The sequence below is a fragment of the Rhamphochromis longiceps genome, linkage group LG15, assembly GCF_057381845.1.
Source record: "Rhamphochromis longiceps isolate RC_006_pf linkage group LG15, R_longiceps_female_GT1.1, whole genome shotgun sequence".
Classification (NCBI taxonomy): Eukaryota; Metazoa; Chordata; class Actinopteri; order Cichliformes; family Cichlidae; genus Rhamphochromis; species Rhamphochromis longiceps.
In genome coordinates this window covers 27,782,737-27,805,281 of record NC_140571.1, presented here as the reverse complement: position 1 = coordinate 27,805,281, position 22,545 = coordinate 27,782,737, and the positions used below count along the sequence as shown (strand labels likewise).

At 43.0% G+C, this 22,545-nt stretch overlaps 2 protein-coding genes and 1 long non-coding RNA gene across 3 annotated transcripts; 1 reads left to right on the top strand and 2 right to left on the bottom strand.

Moving 5' to 3' along the window:
* Positions 1–684: 684 nt before the first annotated feature.
* LOC146652835 (uncharacterized) lies at positions 685–2,627 on the bottom strand. Its single transcript, XR_014907531.1, has 4 exons — positions 2,572–2,627; positions 1,486–1,631; positions 1,289–1,389; positions 685–1,106 (listed from the first exon to the last, which is right to left on the bottom strand). It is a non-coding gene; the product is annotated as an uncharacterized LOC146652835 (long non-coding RNA).
* A 1,526-nt stretch (positions 2,628–4,153) lies between these two features.
* Positions 4,154–11,776, top strand: cpsf3 (cleavage and polyadenylation specific factor 3). The gene is made up of 18 exons (XM_085381482.1): positions 4,154–4,339; positions 4,761–4,824; positions 4,908–5,005; positions 5,103–5,231; positions 5,537–5,714; positions 6,192–6,281; positions 7,040–7,190; positions 7,274–7,449; positions 7,528–7,686; positions 8,025–8,171; positions 8,470–8,622; positions 8,705–8,813; positions 8,911–9,009; positions 9,380–9,474; positions 9,829–9,916; positions 9,995–10,061; positions 10,216–10,312; positions 11,567–11,776. Exons 1-18 carry the CDS (start codon positions 4,269–4,271, stop codon positions 11,654–11,656), a joined length of 2,061 nt encoding a protein of 686 aa, XP_085237608.1. The 5' UTR covers positions 4,154–4,268; the 3' UTR covers positions 11,657–11,776.
* A 291-nt stretch (positions 11,777–12,067) lies between these two features.
* adam17b (ADAM metallopeptidase domain 17b) lies at positions 12,068–22,144 on the bottom strand. The gene is made up of 18 exons (XM_085381481.1): positions 21,837–22,144; positions 21,010–21,142; positions 20,787–20,920; positions 20,182–20,270; positions 19,930–20,110; positions 19,283–19,413; positions 19,114–19,200; positions 18,919–19,029; positions 18,545–18,689; positions 18,371–18,462; positions 18,109–18,258; positions 17,759–17,958; positions 17,579–17,682; positions 17,052–17,186; positions 14,576–14,706; positions 14,332–14,499; positions 14,184–14,240; positions 12,068–14,100 (listed from the first exon to the last, which is right to left on the bottom strand). Exons 1-18 carry the CDS (start codon positions 21,919–21,921, stop codon positions 13,750–13,752), a joined length of 2,484 nt encoding a protein of 827 aa, XP_085237607.1. The 5' UTR covers positions 21,922–22,144; the 3' UTR covers positions 12,068–13,749.
* Between the last annotated feature and the right edge of the window lie 401 nt (positions 22,145–22,545).

The window sequence follows — 22,545 nt, the reverse complement described above, 5'->3', positions numbered from 1 at the left end:
TGACATATGTTCAGTTTTATGTGAGCGGAGCCTTTTCATTTTCTACATACTTGGAAAATCATCAGTTTGGACTTTCAGACCAGCTGGAATTACAGATAATCAGGCAGACATACCTGTGTACTAACAGGACATCGCTAATTACACCGACCATCTTAACCACACCACACTGTGGTCAGAGCAGGAATTACAGCCATACGGAACAGAACAACTACTGATGATCTGTGAAGGATCTAGGGCTGAAACTCATCAGAAACATACACTCTAAAAACTATTGTTTAAGCTCAACAAAAAAATTAACGCAACAGTTTCCATTACTCCTTTTGAGTTATGATAACTTATGTTGAAATTAGATTGAACCAACAAACTATATTGAGTTACGGGAATTAAATTATCCTCCATAATCAAAGGTGATTTTAATTACCATTTACGTAATATTTGGTAGCTTAAAAATCATTTCAAATAATGTGGAAAAAGTAATTGGAGGAACATAATTTTTATGAGTAAACAACTTAAAAATATGTTTTAAGTGTTATGTAATTAATTACAGCAATTACAAAAACAATTTTTTAAAGTTCATTATTTAAAATATTAAGTTGCTGATTTTCATCATTATTATCATCATTTTAGCTTTCTCTTATTTTTTTTTTTATTGTAATAGCTTTTAAGAAAGGAATTCATTCAACATTTTTTTTTTATCAAATAACTTTTTTATTTTTTAACAGTAGGCATTTCAACACTTTGTATTTAAAAAGTGAAAATAAACCAGAAATTTAGATTTATACCATCACAGCCAAGTTATAGAATATGCCTTTATGTATTTAACACCACAGAAACAAATGTGTTCAATTGGTAAAAAATCTACTTAGAAAACATTTTGTTGCAGTAATACTTCCATGCAAGTGTTCAGTAAATGTTAACTTTCAATGCCTACCAAACTTTACAAGATCTTGCATCTTTCTATTACACAATGCAGCAAACACCTTTAAGATCAATTTTACACATACAGGATTCAAAACACAATGGTTGCAGTCTTATGGTTAGATCCACGGGTGTACCGGTTACTGATGATGGCAGTTTTCATCACCTGCCTTAAGTTCTTCAGTGTCCTTGTAAAGCAAATTTTAAAAAATAGGTTAGTGAATTATAGATTAGACTTTTATACTTACTGAATCTTAATGAATTCAGATGATCAATGGATACCACACACACACACACACACACACACACACACACACACACACACACACACACACACACACACACACACACACAATGCTGAATTACTTACACCAAACTCCAAAACTCCATGAAAAGGTCCTCGTCCTTCTCTCCAAGGAAAGTGATAAGGCAGCAGATGGCTACTTCTCTGCATGTTTCAATTGTATTGTGCTATTTAAGAAAAAATAAAGTATGAGTATAAAATACATGGGTGACTGCCAACAAAGTTCATTTCAAAGCTACCCAAAGTCTAAATAGTTGTCCTACCTCAAGAAGCATGTCCTTGATCTGCCTGATTCTCACTCCCTTAGCTCCTCCCCTTGATAAAATGACATCCATCAGTTTTGGGGTGCAATGGTCAAGTGTAGCCATTCAAGGCTTACAGTGGTTATTCTCTTGAACTCCTCCTGTATCTGTAGACCACACAAACAGAAGAATTAAACCTTGCAGACTATTAGCTATACTGCATTAATGAATGCTGTAATACATTATTTAAAGAGGATAGATGTGATCTAAGGCTACCCCAAGTTTTGAGGGAACAAAAACAATCTTGGTGAAGACAAGGGAGACTTCCCCACCATAACCGTGGTGTAATCTGTAATGTTTTAGCAACCCTGTTTTTGCAGAGGTTTCGAATTTACACATTGTTCACTCCCAGCCCATTTTGTAAAAAATGTGTCCCAGTTTAACAAAGCACTAATGACCCCAGATTATCACACTATACTAACTGCTTACATAAAGTCTTAATATTAAGTAGATTCACATAGCCTATGCCAGAATAATGCTATTGGAATGACATTAACAATATTTCACACAATCTGATTTTTTTTTAAAAACAAACAAAAACAAAGATAGCTACAGCTCTTAAGATCAAGAACAATACTTACTTTAAGCTGTATCACAATACTAACCAAAATCATTTACAATGTAATATTACGTATAGGTCATGCAAGTTTTATAAAGACATAAAATAGGTGAGCCAGATGGAAAAAAGAAGCCTCTAGGTTATCCCTCTGACAAAACTATTCACAGTTTAAGGCTTCTAATTTTGGTAAAAAGAAAAACAAAATCAGCCTATGGTCGAAATTAGATTGCACTGTGTAGCAAAACTTTAACCACGCTTTTCCTAGCCACAGTTGCACTCTCTAGCTGAAGACTTTTGTCAAATGAAACTTTATAAGTCTTATCCTCTGCTGTGCTAAAGTTTAGAATGGCTAGCATTAGCTACATGTGGTAGTGCAAAGTATTTCCTTATCTGTATGAGCATCACATCATACACAAATCCACTACAGGTGACTAGCACAAATGCTTTGCTTTGGTAGAACTGTTATTTGTAAATGAAATGTTACTTACCTTGAAATGTCTTTTACAAAAGCTTGCACCATGCAACCCAACATGTGTGAATTTGCCCGGGCTAGTTAAGTCGGTAGGGGAGGGAATTTGAAATCAGAAGTTACAGTGGAAAAAAAATAAGTTATCTATTCAATTTCTTTAAGTAATTACAACTTGAATTTTATTTTGAACCCACTAACATTGGGATTTAATTTCAAATTACATATAAAATTAATTTAATGTAATTACCAACATTATTATTTCAACACAACCCAAAAAAATAAAGTTTGCAACTTAGAAGGTCTATCTTAATCAATAAATTAGAATTTTTATGTTGCAACCATGGATTTAATCAAGTGGTGGTAAAAGGCCTGATGAATTACTTAGTCAAAGAAAGCACTCCTGTTCTGAGATGGACCTGTAAAGCTCTTTGTCAGCGCTGACACGTGAAATAGACTAATAACTGGGAGATGATGAATCGATACACAAGAGAAAACTGACAAGGACACACAGGATGAACAAACTGTGAAAACTAAACGGCATTAAAAAAAAAAACCCAAAAAGGCATTTCCAGGGGAACAAATAGGTTTTGAAATCAATAAAAACAGAAAACATGTCAAAATAAAAAGCTGGTGTAAAACACCAAACCAAGCTGAGGAAAGAACAACGTGGTTCTATAAACAAAGTGGTTCACACAAAAATACTCAAGTTCAGTCTAAACGTTTCCTTTAGTGCATAAAAGAGTTTCTCACTTCGAGACCTGAAAGCAGCTTCGGAGCTGAGGACTTTACTAAGAGCCGAGTTTAACACAAACAGCTTTTCGCTGTGAGCTGTTCGGTGTCCGTGTTTTCCTACATCACTCTTTCTAAACTTCTCAAATCTGTTAAAGTTACTGCATCACTCTATTTATACAAACTCGAATTATCCTGGATCTTTTCAAATTAATAGTCCTATAAAGTCTCGCTGGTCAAAATAACTTTCTTGACAGAGCTTTTATTGTGAAACATTTTTAAGAACTTGTATGAAATTCAAACTGTTTCCACCTTTTATTAGAAAACGATCAATAATATTCATGCCATATCTGTGGCTCTGATGTTCATCCTGATTATTCTAGAAGAAAATCAGTGAGGGGGGAAGCATCAGCGAGCAGAGCAGGATGCATTTTGTCAATGTTTTTATGTAAACCATTTGTTTTTATTTATTTATTATTGTTTTTTAATACCTTGAGTACAAAATATTTAAATACTCAAATATAATACACAAAAACATAGTCATGTATATGATTTTAAATTTAATTAAAGCCAATTTATAGAATGAATTTGTTTAAAGAGTTTTAAAATCTCCTAAATTAAAAGTGCATAGACTTAAAGAGCAAAGATACAAAAACGAAAATAATTTTTGTTTGTAATTATTAGTAGTATATATTTAGTTAATAATTAATTTGAGCATTTATTGATGAATACTATTTATTTATTTGATACATATTAATCTGATTTTTTTTTTTAAATATATTAGATTGCTTTAAAGCACACTTCTCCTCCGGGATTCATCGCGGAACAAAAAGTTAGGACTAATGTTACTACACGGAAAGATTTCACTGGGAACCGGAAGTTACATATTAGTAAACCTTGTGGAGCCGCTGTTGATAGCAGGTGGCTAACTAACGGAGTGATGACGGAGTTTGTTTGTTTGTTTTTCGGCGTGTGGAAGTAAACAACATGGCGGCTAAACGTAAACCCGACGCGACGGTTCCGGCGGAGGAGAGCGACCAGCTGCTGATCCGCCCGCTGTGAGTTTAAGGCAACTTCAGCTTCTTTCTGTGTGCGGGCTCCCCCTCCTCACAGAACTACATTCAGAAAATCACTCATTCAGGGTTCATAAATAAACTATAAAACGCGTAAAACACACAACTTAAAAAGGTCCGCGGAAGTTTCCAGTGAAGCGCTTTGATTCAGAACTCATTTAACAACACTTATAATCTGAAAAGATCTCCCTGCCAGCTTCGACACAGCTGATAATTAAATATAAGGTCGTCTGTCAGTGCATATTTAATCTTATGAGTGTAGTCATGTGACTCCAATTCTTTCAGGGTTTTGCTCTTTTACAAATAAAAATTGACTGATTTTTGAATGGAGTTTGGTTTAAAGTGAGTTTGAGCTGGATGTTGGGGTGAGGTGTGGAGTGTGGTTTCAGTGTGTGTCTATGTGCAGGGGGGCCGGTCAGGAGGTGGGACGGTCCTGCATCATCCTGGAGTTCAAAGGAAGAAAGATCATGGTGAGATAGTGAATATGAACCTTCCAGCTGTGAACGTGAAGCCTCAGTGTGTGTAAAGGTCTGTGTCTCTTTGTGTGTGTCAGCTGGACTGTGGGATCCATCCTGGTCTGGAGGGGATGGACGCTCTGCCCTACATTGACCTGATCGACCCAGCTGAGATCGACCTGCTGCTCATCAGCCAGTGAGTTCACAGCCTCCGAGTGGTCACATGACTGCCTGCAGCATGATGATACTGATGTACCGCAGATGTTTATGCTGACTCTTCCTCCTTCCATCAGCTTCCACCTGGACCACTGCGGCGCTCTGCCCTGGTTCCTGCAGAAGACCAGCTTTAAAGGTCGGACGTTCATGACACACGCCACCAAAGCCATCTACCGGTGGTTGCTGTCCGACTACGTCAAAGTCAGGTGAGACTCGCCGGTAGACACGTTGACTCTGAGAATGTTTTTTAACGGTTTAATAAGAGTGTGGGCGAATGCTGGTGAGCCTCACTTTTGGGTTACCTCGAACGAGCAAAGGTCAGTGTCAGGTCAGTGATAAGCAGCTTTAAATTAAAATAACAAGACATCCAAAGGAGGGTTATTTTAAACTGGAGTAATGCAAACCTGCTGTAGGAGTTGTGAAGCAGAGGTAAGTGCTGTTTGCCGTCAAAGACGCTGCTGATGAGTTGCTTAGAATCTTTGACGCTTGATTGTCTGAATCGTGTCTGCAGTAACATCTCAGCTGATGACATGCTGTACACGGAGACCGACCTGGAGGACAGCATGGAAAAGATCGAGACCATCAACTTCCACGAGGTGAAGGAGGTGGCTGGCATTAAGTTCTGGTGTTACCACGCCGGCCATGTCCTCGGAGCCGCCATGTTCATGATCGAGATCGCCGGCGTCAAGGTGAGTTCTTCAGACATTGATCCAGCCTCCTCTGAGTGTTTGCGCCTCTGTGGGCGTGTTGCTACATGTACACACTCAGAGTTTTTATGGACATTTAGTTGCAGTTTAAAAACTACAGTTCAGATTCTTTGACCTTTTTTTTAATCACTGCAGCTTGTTAAGAAATAAAGACGCTGCAAGAACTGAAAATAAAGGTGAAATAAGTTCCTGTGACTTCATGTGAATACGATGAGGGCGAGGCTGTCTTAGACACATGATCAGTGGGGTGATGCTTTGTCGCATCGCAGTCGGGTTGTTCTGCGTTAAACAGCAGAGAAAATGTGCTGGTGTGTTCCAAAACTATTGTCTCTCCGGAGGGACCACCTCAGACAGGCACTTTGTTTTTGTGAATGAGTGAGTTTACTGAGGACAGCATGGCCACAGCTGCTAATCGCGCATGGTGTGTGTGTGTGTGTGTGTGTGTGTGTGTGTGTGTAGCTGTTGTACACAGGTGATTTCTCCCGTCAAGAGGATAGACACCTGATGGCAGCAGAGATCCCAAGCGTGAAGCCGGACATCCTCATCACAGTGAGTGATTCTGAAATCAGAAATCAACTGTTCAAAGTTTATGGCAGCTTTGCATGATCCGTCGTTCATAATAATCCTCCTTTATCTGATTCTGGGCTGGTTTGTCCTCTTTTAGCTACGCCCAGTTTAAGCCTAATTTCTCCTGATTGGCTGCCTCACAGAATCCACATATGGGTGGAGCATCTCAGTGACATCATCCAGATCCAAGAGTAGAAAAAAAAACTGATATTTTAGAGCAGCCTGAACTTCACAGGGATCAATTTACTTCTGAGGTCATCGTTAGAAACATCGACCACAGAAACGTGACAGAAGAAGAAGAAGAAGGAGGTGTGTACTTTATTGGTCCCCGTGGGGAAAATCCCTCTCTGCATTTAACCCATTCACTCAGTGAAGCAGTGGGCAGCCATTGGGCGCCCGGGGAGCAGTGTGTAGGGACGGTACCTTGCTCAGGGGTACCTCAGGGTAGCTGTTCAGGGGAATCGAACCCCCGACCTTCCGATCATGGGGCCACCACTCTACCTACTGAGCTATCCCTGCCCAGGAAACGGAGTAAAACCATGAATGAGGTGTAACCGCCTCAAATGTCTGTAAGATCTGACATCTCCACATGATCCCGTGTGTGGAGATCACACCCTAAAGGTGAAACCTGGAGCTGCAAACACCTGCTGTTACTACATCATGTGACTGCTAATCTTGATGCAACTGTGATGAATCAGCGAGCCAAGCATACTCAGTAATGTTTCCTGCTCTGCGTTCAGGAGTCGACCTATGGCACTCACATCCACGAGAAGCGTGAGGAGAGGGAGGCTCGTTTCTGCAACACCGTCCACGACATCGTGAACAGGGAGGGCCGCTGCCTGATCCCTGTCTTCGCCCTGGGACGGGCTCAGGAGCTGCTCCTCATCCTCGGTGAGGTCTTCTCTCGGTCTCCTCTGCCCATGAGCCCGGCTCCGACCCTATTGACCTCTGATCTGCTCGTGTTTTTGATCCAGACGAGTACTGGCAGAACCACCCGGAGCTCCACGACATCCCTATCTACTACGCCTCTTCTCTGGCCAGGAAGTGCATGGCTGTGTACCAGACCTACATCAACGCCATGAACGACAAGATCCGCAAGGCTATCAACATCAACAACCCCTTTGTCTTCAAGCACATCAGCAACCTCAAGGTCAGTGAATGCAGTCCGTGGGTTGTCAGTTGGCTCATATCATTATACATGCAGTATTTTTACATGTGTGTGTTTCAGAGCATGGACCACTTCGATGACATCGGTCCCAGCGTGGTGATGGCATCTCCTGGTATGATGCAGAGTGGCCTGTCCAGAGAGCTGTTTGAGAGCTGGTGCACCGACCGCAGGAATGGCGTCATCATCGCCGGATACTGCGTGGAGGGGACGCTCGCCAAGGTGAGGTCAGCTTGGACTATTTTAACTGTGGAGTCAGGAAACTGCCCTGAAGGACAAACCTGAGTGAGCCTGCTTCTGAGGCTTTTCCAACATTTTCCCGTTTCTGAGCGGAAAATGTTTCCTGAGAGTCTGATTTTCTTTTCGGGGAGTGGCGGAAAGCCCAGACCTGCAGATCTGCTCTGATTTAAACCGTCTGTGTCAGGGTTTAGGCATTAATAATAAGGCAACAGTGCCCCCATCAGGCCAGAGTGAAAATGACACAATCATTTAAAGCCTTCAGAGAGCCGAGTTTCTTTCCTGATTCCTTCGAGGTCTAACGGTTTGTCTGCGTTTCTCAGCACATCATGACAGAGCCCGACGAGATCACCACCATGTCGGGTCAGAAGCTTCCTCTGAAGATGTCGGTGGACTACATCTCCTTCTCAGCTCACACAGACTACCAACAGACCAGCGAGTTCATCAGAGCTCTCAAGCCTCCTCATGTGGTAATCAGATTTATTCACTCACTCTCAGCTTATCAGTAAACAGATGACAGCGTTTCAAAAGTGCTAAAATTGTAGCAGCTGTATAATTGTTAATCATGACTCAGTCCAATCGTTCAGCAGAGCAGAGATCATCTAATGAGAGTAAGACGTCTGTGCGCTGTGGACCTTCGCATGCAGCTTCAGTCCTGGACCTGGAGTTTTTCTTTGTTGCTCTACTGACTGAAACTGTGCACAGCACTCGGTCTGATGTCGGGAACAGGTGAGTTTAGTTTAACGTGTGCTGATCCTGGGTCTGCAGATTCTCGTCCACGGCGAGCAGAACGAGATGGCGCGTCTGAAGGCGGCGTTGATCCGCGAGTACGAGGACAACGATGAGGTCCACATCGAGGTGCACAACCCGAGGAACACCGAGGCCGTCACGCTCAACTTCAGAGGAGAGAAACTGGCCAAGGTCCTCCTGAAAACCATCCGCAGCTTTAAGCGTGTCTCGTTTCACCTTCTGCCACCTTAACTCCCAGCATCCTCTGCTGCAGGTGATGGGCTCCCTTGCCGACAAGAAGTGCATTCAGGGTCAGCGGGTCTCTGGGATTCTCGTCAAACGAAACTTCAACTATCACATCCTGTCGCCCTCCGACCTCTCCAGTCAGTAACTCAGTTTACCTGCACTAATTATTCCAGCCTGATGCTGGTCCCTGAACGCATCGCCTGTTGCTTCCTGACATTTGTGCTCTCTGTACAGACTACACTGACCTGTCGATGGGCATGGTGACTCAGACGCAGGCCATCCCATACACCGGACCCATCTCACTGCTGGTCAGCCAGCTGAGAAACCTCGCAGGTAAGAAAGCAGCAAAGCTCACCTGGACTCACCTGACTCGGGTCATCCAGAGTAAAACTTAAGCTGGCTCCTCCCATTACCGGAAGTTTTGTGAGGCGATGCATTAGAAATATTTAATGGGATCTTTGGTCGTGAATTTTTCTGCATGTCAGACTTGATGATACGTGGGCTTAAAAATGTTCATGTTAGTTTCTGAAGGTGTTTCACCTCCATCAGGACGTTTACAGAGAATGATGGAGACAATGTCTTTACAATACAAAGCACCTTGAGGCAACTGTTGTTGTGATTTGGAACTATATAAATAAAAGTGAACTGAAGTTTAATTGAACACGGTCCACAGAGCGTTCATGAGCTGCTCTTTGTGTTTCAGGCGATGTGGAGCAGGTGGAGGGAACTGAGAAAATCACCGTGAGAATCTTTAAGAGCATCACGATGGTTCATGAAGCCAGCATGGTGCTGCTAGAGGTCAGACACACACACACACACATACACTACAGCCCATGTGAGCAGAGGTGCTGTGATTTCGTACAGCCTTTGTTGTTCATGGATGCAGCTTCAGTGCTCTGTCTGAAACAAAATGTTCAGATTTATTTCAAACAGGAACTCACTGATTGGAGGAAAATTAATTTTGCTTCATATTTAAGCAGCTGTTGAAGTTTTTTTAATTTCAGATCTTTTGTTTCTTTGTTGTAAATTTGTTTTTTCGTTTTTTTTTTAAAGTGTTACAGATCCAGAATTTTACCAATTAGTTCACTAATTTCTGTTTCATTTTGCCATCATTGAAGTAAGTAAGTGTTTCTTCTTGATTTGTTTCCTCAGTGGATCGCCAATCCGCTCAATGACATGTACGCTGACGCCGTTGCCACTGTCATCCTCGAGGTCCAGTCCAACCCCAACGCCCAGAAGTGTCAGTAAACACAGTACGGCAGTGCAATGTTTGGGGACAGTGCAGAATCTGTAACATCTGTGTGTTTGTGTGTTTCAGTTGTGGAGGGGAAGAAGGAAAGTTTCGACATGGACGTGTTTGTGGAGAGGCTTGCGCTCATGCTGCAGTGAGTCGCTGCTACACACAGACATGTGCACACACAAACACCACACACACCGACACACACAGACCCAAGAAAGGATTTCATTTCTAACTTAGCATTTTCAAAATTTTCAAAGTAAAAGTCCCCAAGTGGTAGACTAACTTGTATTGTGTTGCAGCGACATGTTTGGGGATGACTGCGTGAATTTCAAAGATGGTAAAAACCTCAGCGTGACCGTGGACGGCGTCACAGCGTCAGTAGACCCAGAGACCAGAGTGAGTATGAGGAGTGGGCAGAGTTAGACCTTCTGACAGAACACAAAACTCTGACCTTTAGCACAGGGGGCTGTGCAGTTTAAGCTGCATTAAGGTCATGTGACATAAATCTGGTGTTAAGGATCATTTTGTTTTAAATCCTCAGACTTCCTGTTACAGAACCCGATCTGTTCATGAAAAACCTGAAAGTATGGGTACTTCCTGTTCCCGCTGCAGGGCTTTATGTTAAGTTTAAACCTCAAAGCATGTAAATAAGAGACGGCGCCTCTGAGATGTCATTGGCTGAAGTTCTGTCAGGCTGCACTCACACAGAGAAATTACCTGACCTTCATGCGACTGAGATCAGCTCTGATCAGTCATTATTACATCATGACGGCATAAAAGTTGTTGGGTTGAGTTGACAGTTGCATGCTCTCTGTTCATGATGACACAGATTAACTTATAAATCAGGGAACATCAAAAGTCTGTGTCCATCTGAAAACCAAAATTCACTTTAACTTCATACATTCAGAGATCTGAAACAGATTCTTCCACAGATAACAAACACAGATCCTCGCCAACCTTGCTTTCATATAGGAACACACCCAGTTAGCAACCACTGGAGTCCCCAGTTGTAAAGACTAGTTAGTTGCACTCAGACCGATTGCAACTCATTGACAAACTGGCTTTCTACTAAATCTGATGCTTATCATTTGTAAACCTTAAGCAGTCTGTGTGATTGCAGTGACTCTGACCTCCCAGCAGGCAGCTGTGCAGTTTCCATGAGACTGAAAGTCAGCTGCTGAACAGGAAGAAAACTTCAGTGCAACTGATTTTTTTTATTTTCTCTGGAGTCCAAAATGTGTGAGGAATTGGGGGGGGGGGATGTGTAGCACACACGTGATTTTTTTCTGTCTGTGTTCAGACAGCAGTATTGAGTGAATGCTTCATGATACCGTGATACACAAAATATCCCTGTAAAGCTCGCCTTCTCTCATTTCAAAAGCCCCTTGAATTTTCTAACACACACAGTAACATTTAAAGAGCGCCTGTAAGGTAAAGCCTGTAAAGGGCTAAACTGAACTCAGACTTGCTCAAGCTTATTTTCTCAGACTACTATACAGTCACAGTCAGTGCTACTGAGCTTAACTTACAGTTGCTTCCTGGTTATGTGTGAAATTAATAGTTTCACATGTTATTTATGCAAGTATTTTGTTTGTTTCTGTAGAAAATGATGTAATACCCTTTATTTGACCTCTGTGTGTTACTCTGCAGTTGGTGTCATGCGCAGAGGACGAGACTCTAAGGGAGATGATAGAAGTCGCTGTCCATCGGCTCCATGACGCCCTAAGCCCTGCTTTCTGACAGGCCACAGTGATGTCACAGGGGATGCTTTTGTACCTCCAGGAGATGCTTTTGTACCGATTTCCTATAAAAATGAATGCTTCTTTTTTTTATGTGTAAAATAAACTTCAGTTGAGTTTCTCAGTCTGTTTCCTTTAGACCATCAAAGCCTCCGATGGCCGCTTTAAAAAGGTTTACACTTATTTCAGTCATGCTGGCTTATTCTGGATACATAAAACATCATCTCCAATGGTGTTCTGCAGATCTGTTAGCTGTAGCTTCACAGCCTCAGACACTGACTGTATGTAACAGATGGACATTTGTAGACCACATTTGAACAAGAGGGTGGAGTGCTAGGTGATCAGCTATTCCACAGGCACAGATACCTGCTAATTAGTGCAGTATTCTTATCTTCAACACACAAACAGTACAGAGTCTTAGAAATGTCTTCATTTTTTAATCCAAAAGCAGAATTTTCTAACATGTAATGATATATTAAATCCGACACCACTTCAGTGATGTGACAGTAAACAACGTGTAGATACAGCAGAGCATCATCTGCACAGAAGAGCACATGAAATTAAAAACACTGGCTCTATTGCATCAGGATACCAGATAAGAAGAGGAGCTCACTGCTGACTGATTGTCGCTTTTTAAATAAAAAAAAAAAAAAAATGGATTTACGGGGAGTTCAGCTTTGGTGCTTGAACCTGGTTTGTTTTTATGCAAGAAAAAATCCTGCTTTTCTTTAGAAAATTAGAACAATATTCATTTTAAATGTTTTGTTTTGTTTTATTTCCACATTTTCCCTGTTTTTTTTTCTCCTAAAAGTCTTGTAGACTTTGAAACTCTTGAAGGTGAGCATTAAACTTTGCCTTACAAAACAGTAGAAAAAAAAATTTGAAAAAATATTCAGAAAACCATAAACTGTAATTTCGCCAACCCTGAATCTGAGATGCACGAAGTGCTTTAAAAAAAACAAAAAGCCCAAAACAAACAAACAAAAACACATCAGCTTAATTTAAACGATTAAAATGAGGCTCCAAACACAAACAGTCCAAAGGGCTTTGCAGGAGGATAAAATATTTTACGTTCATATATTTACAGAGGCTCAGCACGTTGAGCAAGGCACGAACACTGACAGGTTTGATTCCCGGAGCTGCTGAGTTGCTTCACTGAACAGGACGGGTTGTTTTAGAGCAGGGGTGGGCATCTCCAGGCCTCGAGGGCCGATGTGCTGAAAGATTTAGATATCACCCTTGGTCAACACACCTGAATCACATGATTAGTTCGTTACCAAGTCTCTGGAGAACTTCAGCAAATGTTGAGGAGGTAAATATAGCCAGTTGAATCAGCTGTGTTGGCTCAAGGACACATTTAAAACCTGCAGGACACCAGCCCTCGAGGCCTGGAGTTGGCCACCTGTTTTAGAGGAACACAAAGAACTGGCGTGAAAGACTAAAGTGCAAAACATCGGGAAGGAAAATGAACAGATACAAAAGCTGCGATGCCTGTACTGAAACCCTGCCCCCAACGACACCATTATTGAGTAACAAGTGAAATCGAGACATGAACACGTCAGGAGGTCGTTTACTGAGGTCAACGGTCAAGGGAGCAGGAGTCTCCTTTAGACACTGAGGAGGCGCCCCCTGCTGGTCACTGCTGCAGGTTTAAGGCACTACAGTGTTTTTATATTGTAATAAGGACATTTTGTCCACTGATAGTGAATAACGATATAAATCAAAGCACGTTATCTGAAGATTTCTTTGTTTTACTTTTTGAGTTTACTTTCTGTTGTACGTAGAATTTAGATTCATTGAAACAACTGATCCCAGACCCTGCAGTTCCTCTATCATCCAATAGAGGCGCCAGCAGGCTACCATGTTTTTTTATATCAGTATTTAAAACATATTTTCGGGGCTAAGTCCATCTTGTATACGTCTGTGGTCTGAGTGCCAGCTGTTGAGGCTTTTGTCTTACAGAGTATGACACTCTGCAGTCTGGAACGGATCCTGACGAAGATGCAGCTAAAGGTGGAGCCGGGATTTCGTTGTACATGTACAATGGCAAAGAGCTATTCTAGCTATTCTATGAAGATGGAGGCACTCGCCGCCTCAGCACTGTGTCTCCTTGCTGTCGATCTGATGCTGCCTCTGCAGCCTGAACACCTTTGCCTTCTCACTGCGACTCATGTTCTCTGTCAGGTCCTCGAAGGAGCGCCGGGTTGCCCCTGCTGGACGTCCGAACGCCTCCTCAAGGGATGCCTCCTCCAGGTGGGAGTCTGAGCTGGGGTCCTCTTGGATGGTGGCCATGCGGGGGCTGTCCAGAGGAGGTGGGCTTTGGGCTGGGTCGGCGCCAGTCTGCTCGGGGCCACTGGGATGAAAGCGAAGGGGGCCGGAGGAGAACGTTGGAGATTTGAAGATCCGAACGGAGGCCGAATCCAGGCTGCTCAAGAGCTCGGCATTCTGGGAAAACAGAGAGACGTGTGTGAGAGCATGTCCGAGAATTAAATTTTAAAAACCTTCTTTACTCAGATATTTGTGCTCACGCTGGGGAACAGGAGTGACTTGGTGGTCTGCTCGTACTGCCTATCGAGTTTCCGGTCCTGAAACCAAAGAAGTGCGACAAAATTCAGACTTCAAAGGCGACCCGAACCCTCCAGCCCCCCCGCAGATGCGATCACAGATGCCACTCACCACACAGTGCACCAGGATGCTGAAAGGAACCCAGAACAGCAGCGAGAACGCCACCACTGAGCCCACAATGTTATCAGCCAGAAACTTCCAGAACGTGTTGATGTCCAGCTTATCGATGAAGTCCCACAGACGCTCCACCACGTCCTGCACCTGCTTCATGCATTTTCCCTGCAGGCACAGGAAACGGTCATCACTTCCTGTCGCCTTCAGTGTAAAAGCTCTGAATATTTAGCGATGGTCTCACCGCTCCATCGCAGAAACCCACGGTACAGGGTTTGCCCTTCCTGAGAAAAAGGAAACTGCCTGATATGTCCTGATAGGGGGTGCAGACGCCGCCGCTGCTCCGACAGCAGACTTTACAGGAAGCGTTGGTTTCTGAGAGGAACAAAGGCAGAAACAACGGCTTTAGCTGCAGCATGAAACAGACTGAAACTACCTCCAGGAGAAAAACAAAACAGAGTTTGAGAGAAGAAGCATCGCACAAGTAACTGCAGATGTGATTCTCTGCAGTCAGCTGGGTTTGTTTTTTTTTAAGTTTATTTTGTTTAAAAAAAAAAAAAAAAAAAAAAAAAAAGAAGAAAAAGGATATTGTATTTATAAATGAACACTGGTCAATGTGTGATAACATCTTGCAACAAACTGATGCAGTCTCATTCATGTAGAATTAATGTATTAAGAATACAGTGGCTAAGAGGGACGTGACCATTCTGCCTGATGGCTTTTTATGCATGTACCTAAATAGTGATCACATAAGTAGTACGCAAAAGGTGAAAGACAAGTCTCGTGCCGTGAAGGGACATTTAAATTCATACCTGCACTTTCAGACTCATGATATGAAGCATCATCGCTATTTTTTATTTTTGCAAAAGGGATCAATGCCAACGTCATTGCCATCTTAATTAAACCACATCCTCTTCCTCCTCATCTTCTAAACTGAAGTCAATATACAGGCAGTGCAGAATTATTAGGCAAGTTGTATTTTTGAGGAATAATTTTATTATTGAACAACAACCATGTTCTCAATGAACCCAAAAAACTCATTAATATCAAAGCTGAATGTTTTTGGAAGTAGTTTTTAGTTTTAGCTATTTTAGGGGGATATCTGTGTGTGCAGGTGACTATTACTGTGCATAATTATTAGGCAACTTAACAAAAAACAAATATATACCCATTTCAATTATTTATTTTTACCAGTGACACCAATATAACATCTCCACATTCACAAATATACATTTCTGACATTCAAAAACAAAACAAATCAGCGACCAATATAGCCACCTTTCTTTGCAAGGACACTCAAAAGCCTGCCATCCATGGATTCTGTCAGTGTTTTGATCTGTTCACCATCAACATTGCGTGCAGCAGCAACCACAGCCTCCCAGACACTGTTCAGAGAGGTGTACTGTTTTCCCTCCTTGTAAATCTCACATTTGATGATGGACCACAGGTTCTCAATGGGGTTCAGATCAGATGAACAAGGAGGCCATGTCATTAGTTTTTCTTCTTTTATACCCTTTCTTGCCAGCCACGCTGTGGAGTACTTGGACGTGTGTGATGGAGCATTGTCCTGCATGAAAATCATGTTTTTCTTGAAGGATGCAGACTTCTTCCTGTACCACTGCTTGAAGAAGGTGTCTTCCAGAAACTGGCAGTAGGACTGGGAGTTGAGCTTGACTCCAACCTCAACCCGAAAAGGCCCCACAAGCTCATCTTTGACGATACCAGCCCAAACCAGTACTCCACCTCCACCTTGCTGGCGTCTGAGTCGGACTGGAGCTCTCTGCCCTTTACCAATCCAGCCACGGGCCCATCCATCTGGCCCATCAAGACTCACTCTCATTTCATCAGTCCATAAAACCTTAGAAAAACCAGTCTTGAGATATTTCTTGGCCCAGTCTTGACGTTTCAGCTTGTGTGTCTTGTTCAGTGGTGGTCGTCTTTCAGCCTTTCTTACCTTGGCCATGTCTCTGAGTATTGCACATCTTGTGCTTTTGGGCACTCCAGTGATGTTGCAGCTCTGAAATATGGCCAAACTGGTGGCAAGTGGCATCTTGGCAGCTGCACGCTTGACTTTTCTCAGTTCATGGGCAGTTATTTTGCGCCTTGGTTTTTCCACACGCTTCTTGCGACCCTGTTGACTATTTTGAATGAAACGCTTGATTGTTCGATGATCACGCTTCAGAAGCTTTGCAATTTTGAGACTGCTGCATCCCTCTGCAAGATATCTCACTATTTTTGACTTTTCTGAGCCTGTCAAGTCCTTCTTTTGACCCATTTTGCCAAAGGAAAGGAAGTTGCCTAATAATTATGCACACCTGATATAGGGTGTTGATGTCATTAGACCACACCCCTTCTCATTACAGAGATGCACATCACCTAATATGCTTAATTGGTAGTAGGCTTTCGAGCCTATACAGCTTGGAGTAAGACAACATGCATGAAGAGGATGATGTGGACAAAATACTCATTTGCCTAATAATTCTGCACTCCCTGTAAACGTGCTCATTTATTCCTGATATTGGGGCTTAATGTCAGCAGGTTAGACATGTGATAATGAGCTAACTGAAAAACAACAGCTCATTATAACCAAACATTATACTAGATACTACTAGATAACGCTGAGGTAAACAGCCTTCCTGCTATCAGAGTACACTCACTACAGAGAAAACTCAGGGGTATAAACCTAAGTTTAAACTGTTTGCAAATTGAGAGCGTCGTACCGTTACAGGCGCAGGGCTGCAGCTTCAGGACGGCCTGACAGAAGGGGATACACTCTCCATTCAAACACTCGCCACTGTCCAAACACGCCGTCTTATCTGGAGCATTTTCTGGAGGAGGACACTCGCTGCTGTTTCCTGTCAACACACAACACTTTATATTACACTATCAGCGTTTCCACCTACAGCCATTTATCCAACCTCACTCTCTGCTTCTTCTGCTATTGGTTCAAAAACATTTATTTTATTAAGATAATTAGAAGAAGTTTTCATTGTGATGACTAAAATAAGACAACTACGTATTACTAAACTGAGAATTGCAAAAGATTAGAAAGGATTTAGATTCATTGAAACAACCGATCCCAGACCCTGCAGTTCCTCTATCGTCCAATAGAGGCTCCAGCAGGCTCCCATGTTACATTGTTCAAATTTACAGCAGAAATAATAATAATAGCAATAATAATAATTTAAAAAATCTGCAGTCGTCTGACGCTGTCAACTGAAAGTGTTGTGTGGTAACTGGAGCTCACCTGTGCAGTATGAGTGTCCTTTACAGGTGGCATCGATGGGCTCCTGACAGACCGCTCCTTTGGCCTCGAACCTGCACTCCCTGCAGCAGGCGCTGTTCCTGTCACTGAACACAGACAGCAGGGGTGAGCCGAGAGCACCGCTGCAAGAGAATCACCTCACCTGTCAGGTGTATCTCTGACCTGCACTGAGCATCGGCCTTCAGCCTGCAGTTGGGCGTGCAGCAGAGGTCTGAATTGATGTGCAGCAGTCCTGGGTCGCACTCCTCGCCCTGCTCCACCCGGGAGTTCCCGCATACATTGATCTTCCTCTCTTTAAAGCAGGACGGTGCTTTCAACCTGAGACGCTTCACGATGGAGCGCTTACTGCAGTCAGAGAACATCTGGAAGCACACGAGAGGCAAACACAGACTGTAATTCTGCAGAGGTTCACTGTCGCTTCAACTCATAATCAATGTGTAAAGAGGCGCTAATAAACATGCAGGTGGAACAGTGAGTTTAAAGACTGAAATCCTGGATTCAGCATTTTGCACCTTGTTGTTGACGTGGTCTCCGCTCACGGCGATGGGATACATGACATACTTCCCACCCTGGTCCTCTCGGGGGGCACACTCCGGTTTGTCCGGGTCGTGCTCTGCGCCGAAGTTATGGCCGAGTTCATGGGTTGTCACCAGGTCCGCTTCCTGTGGAGATGACGAACAATTCCTGTGTCACACACACACACACACACACACACACTCAAACAATTCTAAAGGAGCAGGCATTAACCAATCAGAACGCCTGGTTCATTTCCACCTTGGTCAGGATGGTCTTGCCGTAGTTCTTGGTGCTGGTGAGGCCAGTGTTCAGGTAGATCACTCCCTGCTCATTTAAGGTCGAAGGACTAGCTGTGGTGGAAGGAGACAACAACGTGAGTCACACTTCCACCTCCATCTACCAGGGACTCTGGGGCGGAGCCACGGGACTCACGTTTGGAGCAGAGGCCTCCAGCGATGTCGGCTTTAGACGGGGCGACGTAGGCAAGCCCCAGAGTGCCCTCGTCAAAGTCCTGATAGGTGAAGAGATGAGCGAGGCAGACGTTGGAGGCTTTCCCCGCGATGTCCACACTGAATTGCTGCGAGAGGATGGCGAGCAGAGACCTCAGAGAGCTGACCGATCCAATGCATCCGACACACTCCACATCACAGCCTGCTCTACTCACACTAAGCTGTTTCTTTTCAAATTAAATGTCGTTTTCACAAAAAAACCTGTGTTCACAGACCTAAATCTTGAACCTGTTTCTCTAAATGTGAATATGGACACAGTTACTCGGTGGCGTGGCAGTGTCAGCTTCCTGTGGTTACCTCTAGCAGCTTCTTCACATCCCAAACGTCTCTCCCCTCCACTGGACTTCCCTTCATGTTGAAATGAGTTTTTCCGGGATCCACAGGAGTCGGATACTTCTTGATGATGATCTGATGGCAGGAACGCGGTGTCACGTTAAAAATCACAGCGTCCGAGTTTAAACACAAACAGGAAGCGGAACAGAGCATGCTCACCTGATCGATCTGGACGCCGTACCCGCTGAACCCCTCGCCCCATGACGTGTTTCTGTAGATGTCGTCGACACGGTCAATCAGCTCGATCTGAAACACATTTGGGAGGGGGCAGGGTTCAGTGTCAGTGGATGGGAGAGGCGGGGGTGATGAATGTACAGGTGGTACCGACCAGGTAGTTGAGGGTGGTGCTCTCCTCGTCGCGGCCCATGTGTTTGAAAAAGCGATGGTCGGCTACCAGCAGCAGAGGACACGAGTTCTTCTTGTGGTCGTGCACGTGACGCTTCACTCTGAACGCCGACTCTAAACAAGAAACCACCGAAACACGTCAGACAATATTATTTATGCATTTGAAACTGAAAGCTCTTTTTTTATTTGTTATTATTTATAAGTGTTTGAATGTGTCAAATATTAAAATATATGTTTTTACAGTAAAATCTCTCTTCTCTTTTTTTCCCCCTACCTTAAAAATATTTTTTCAGATTTTGTATTTTTTCATTTAAAGCTCGAACTTTTCCTTCGGTTGGAATGGCGAGCTCTCTTTTGTTTAAACAGCTTTTACTTTGTGATTTTTTTTTCACATTAAAAGTCTTTTTTCTGATTGACTTCCTGTTTGTGTCGCTCGCTCTGTACTCAGTTCAGATGAAGGTGTTTCACTGGGCACCTTTGTGCTGAGCAGTGACAGGAAGTTCTCGCATTCTCTGTGGTTAACGCGGTTCCTGTGTCACCTGGGCGTGGTCACTTTGGGTCAGTGTGAGCTTTACCCTCAAACAGGAAGCAGTCGCAGTGCTAAGTTCAGGTGAGGAGCTCGCTTCTCACCTTCTTCCTCCTTTTCCTCCATCACAGCTGCTTTTACGCTGTCAGGGAGCAAGTCACTGGGGTCAGAGGTCACGTAGCCGCAGACCGAAGGCTGCTGCAGGCGGCTGATGTTGCGGATGTCTTCCGAGCGATAGATTAGGAGGCGACCGCCAGAGGGCGCCGATGTGAACCTCCAAAGAGGCTGAAGAGAGCAGATGAAGGTTTAGGGACTGATCACTCAGCAGGCGTTTACTCCAAGTCTCAGATGTTTACCTCGACATTGTACTCGGCCTCATCAGTCAGGATGTGAGCGGAGAACTCGTCATCTTCGATGTGCGCCTGAACACGGGAGTTCTCCTCCCCTACAACACAAAAACTCATTAAAGGAGCAGTTACTCCATGTTAATCCTTTCAGCTAAAGGTCACCACACACATTCCACACGTGTGTTTGAAGTACTTTGGACCAGCCCGACAACATCTACAAGAAGCCTGATAAGGCCTTGTGAACCTTCTCAAGAACATCTGGGGATTTTTTTTAATTACTCTGCAAGCTTTACAAGAAACCATGAAGTAGATTTCTCAAAACTCAGAGGACCCCGAAAACCTCCACGAGAGACTCTAAAACCCTCTGAGGACACGTGAAATCCCCACATGGACTCTAAAAACCCCATAAGAACACCTAAAATCTCCATGAGACCTCTTTAATCCATTCAAGGAGCCCAAATATCCCTACAAGAAACCAAAAAAGACCTCTACAAGGACCTTAAAAGCCTCCATCAAGACGAATACAAAAAACAAAACAAAGAAAACAAACAAACAAAAAAACCACCAGAAGGACCCCAAAGACCTCCCACAAAGGCTCTGCTTAAATAGTTTACCGATGACGTGTCCAGTGAAGTAGTTGTGCCTGTTGACCGGGTAGGTCGACTCTTGGCCGTTCTCGCTGATGACCACGGCTCTGAAGTCGCTGGTGAAGAGCTCATCGTTGGTCCTCAAGTAGAGTCTGAAATGCCTGTAGACACGAGGAGGAGATGTTCAGATTTTACAAATCAAAGATTTTAAAATGGCACAGAGCTGCATGGACGGACGCCGCCATCTTACCTTTGCAGGGCGCTGAAGCTGATCAGCTTCTCCACGTGCGTCTGAGTCTGGACGTCACGACGGCGGACGGAGTGCGTCTGCAGGCTGGAGAGAGGCAGCACATCAAAGTCATCCAGCATCGCTCTGAGAGACACTGCGGAGGAAACGCAGACCTGCCTGTTAGCATTGAAAATCCTGTGAAATACCTCAGCTCTACCACACGCCAACAAGTGACCAAACTCAACACATCAGTTAATAATTAACACAAATGAAATGCTGCAGACTTTATATTTAATAGAAATGTAAGTTTTTCCATCCACTTTTTCCTTTTATGAAAAAAAAAGGAAAAAGTTTGTAACGATAAACGAAGTTAAAATATTAAACTTCAGTACTCTGCACTTTTTATCATCTCATTTCCTGTCAAATGATGACATCATGATTAGAAACCAGTGACATATGCTAACATCGTTATGGCACAGCATTATTCTTGGTTTTGCTTTTTCTTTCTTAAAAGGCACAATTAACTCCCTACACTTCTCTTATTATGACTTTTTTTATTTTTAAGTTCATGTATTGTGATTTTTTTATAATAGTTAAATATCTGGTCAAAATGTTAACTTTTAATCTCATTTGACTTGATTTTCCATTTAATAAACTACTATCATGATCCAGTTGAATAATCCTGCACTCAGCCATTTATTTAATTATCTGTGATTTTTATGCGAATTAAACTTTTGTTTGACATGAGCGGTCCTCCATACATTCTGCCTCAAACATGAACTTTTCCGGCGGAAAGGCGGCTCTCACAAAGGACACATTTACGATTAAATTCAGTTTTAAACACTCACTGAAGTCCTGCTCCGTCGTGTCCGGGGGGACGGCGGCCTTCGTTAAAGCGGTGAAAGCGGCTAAAAAGGCGAAAAGCAGCCACATGTTGAACCGTCGGGGCGGACTGAATGAAGACCTTCCGCCGCCCGCTTCAACGTCCTAGCATCAGATTAAACTCCAACCGCAGCTCAGACACAAACTTAAGCTTTAAAGCTCATCTCTGGACCGACCTCACTAAATCTCACCCCACTCGAGTCGTTGTTGTGTTTGGAAACGGGCAGAACAAACGCCCCCACTCACCAGGAAGTCAGAGAGCGTCCGAGTGAAGCTACCGAGAGCCGAGGAAGCAGGGCGGAAGTAGGCCCGAGGGCTTTCACAGTAAAAGCATAGGATTTTAAGGGTACGATTAAAAAAGTATTAATTCGATTAATAATCAATACTGTTGAAAACAAACGCACGGTAGCTAATAGTAAATATTTCAATAAATTTTAATGATGGAAATCTTTTAGACTGGAGGGGGAGTGCTGTCATCTTAACTTTAAAACTAAAACAAGTTTTAAAAAAAGTTCATTTTAAAGTAATAAATATAATACAACATTTAATTAATTTAATGAAATTAACTTGATGAATAAATAACAAATAAAAGTATACTATTTAAATTTAAAATACAAATAGTAATGTATACATACAAATGTGTTTCTAATTAATAAATAATCAATTTCTTTTGTT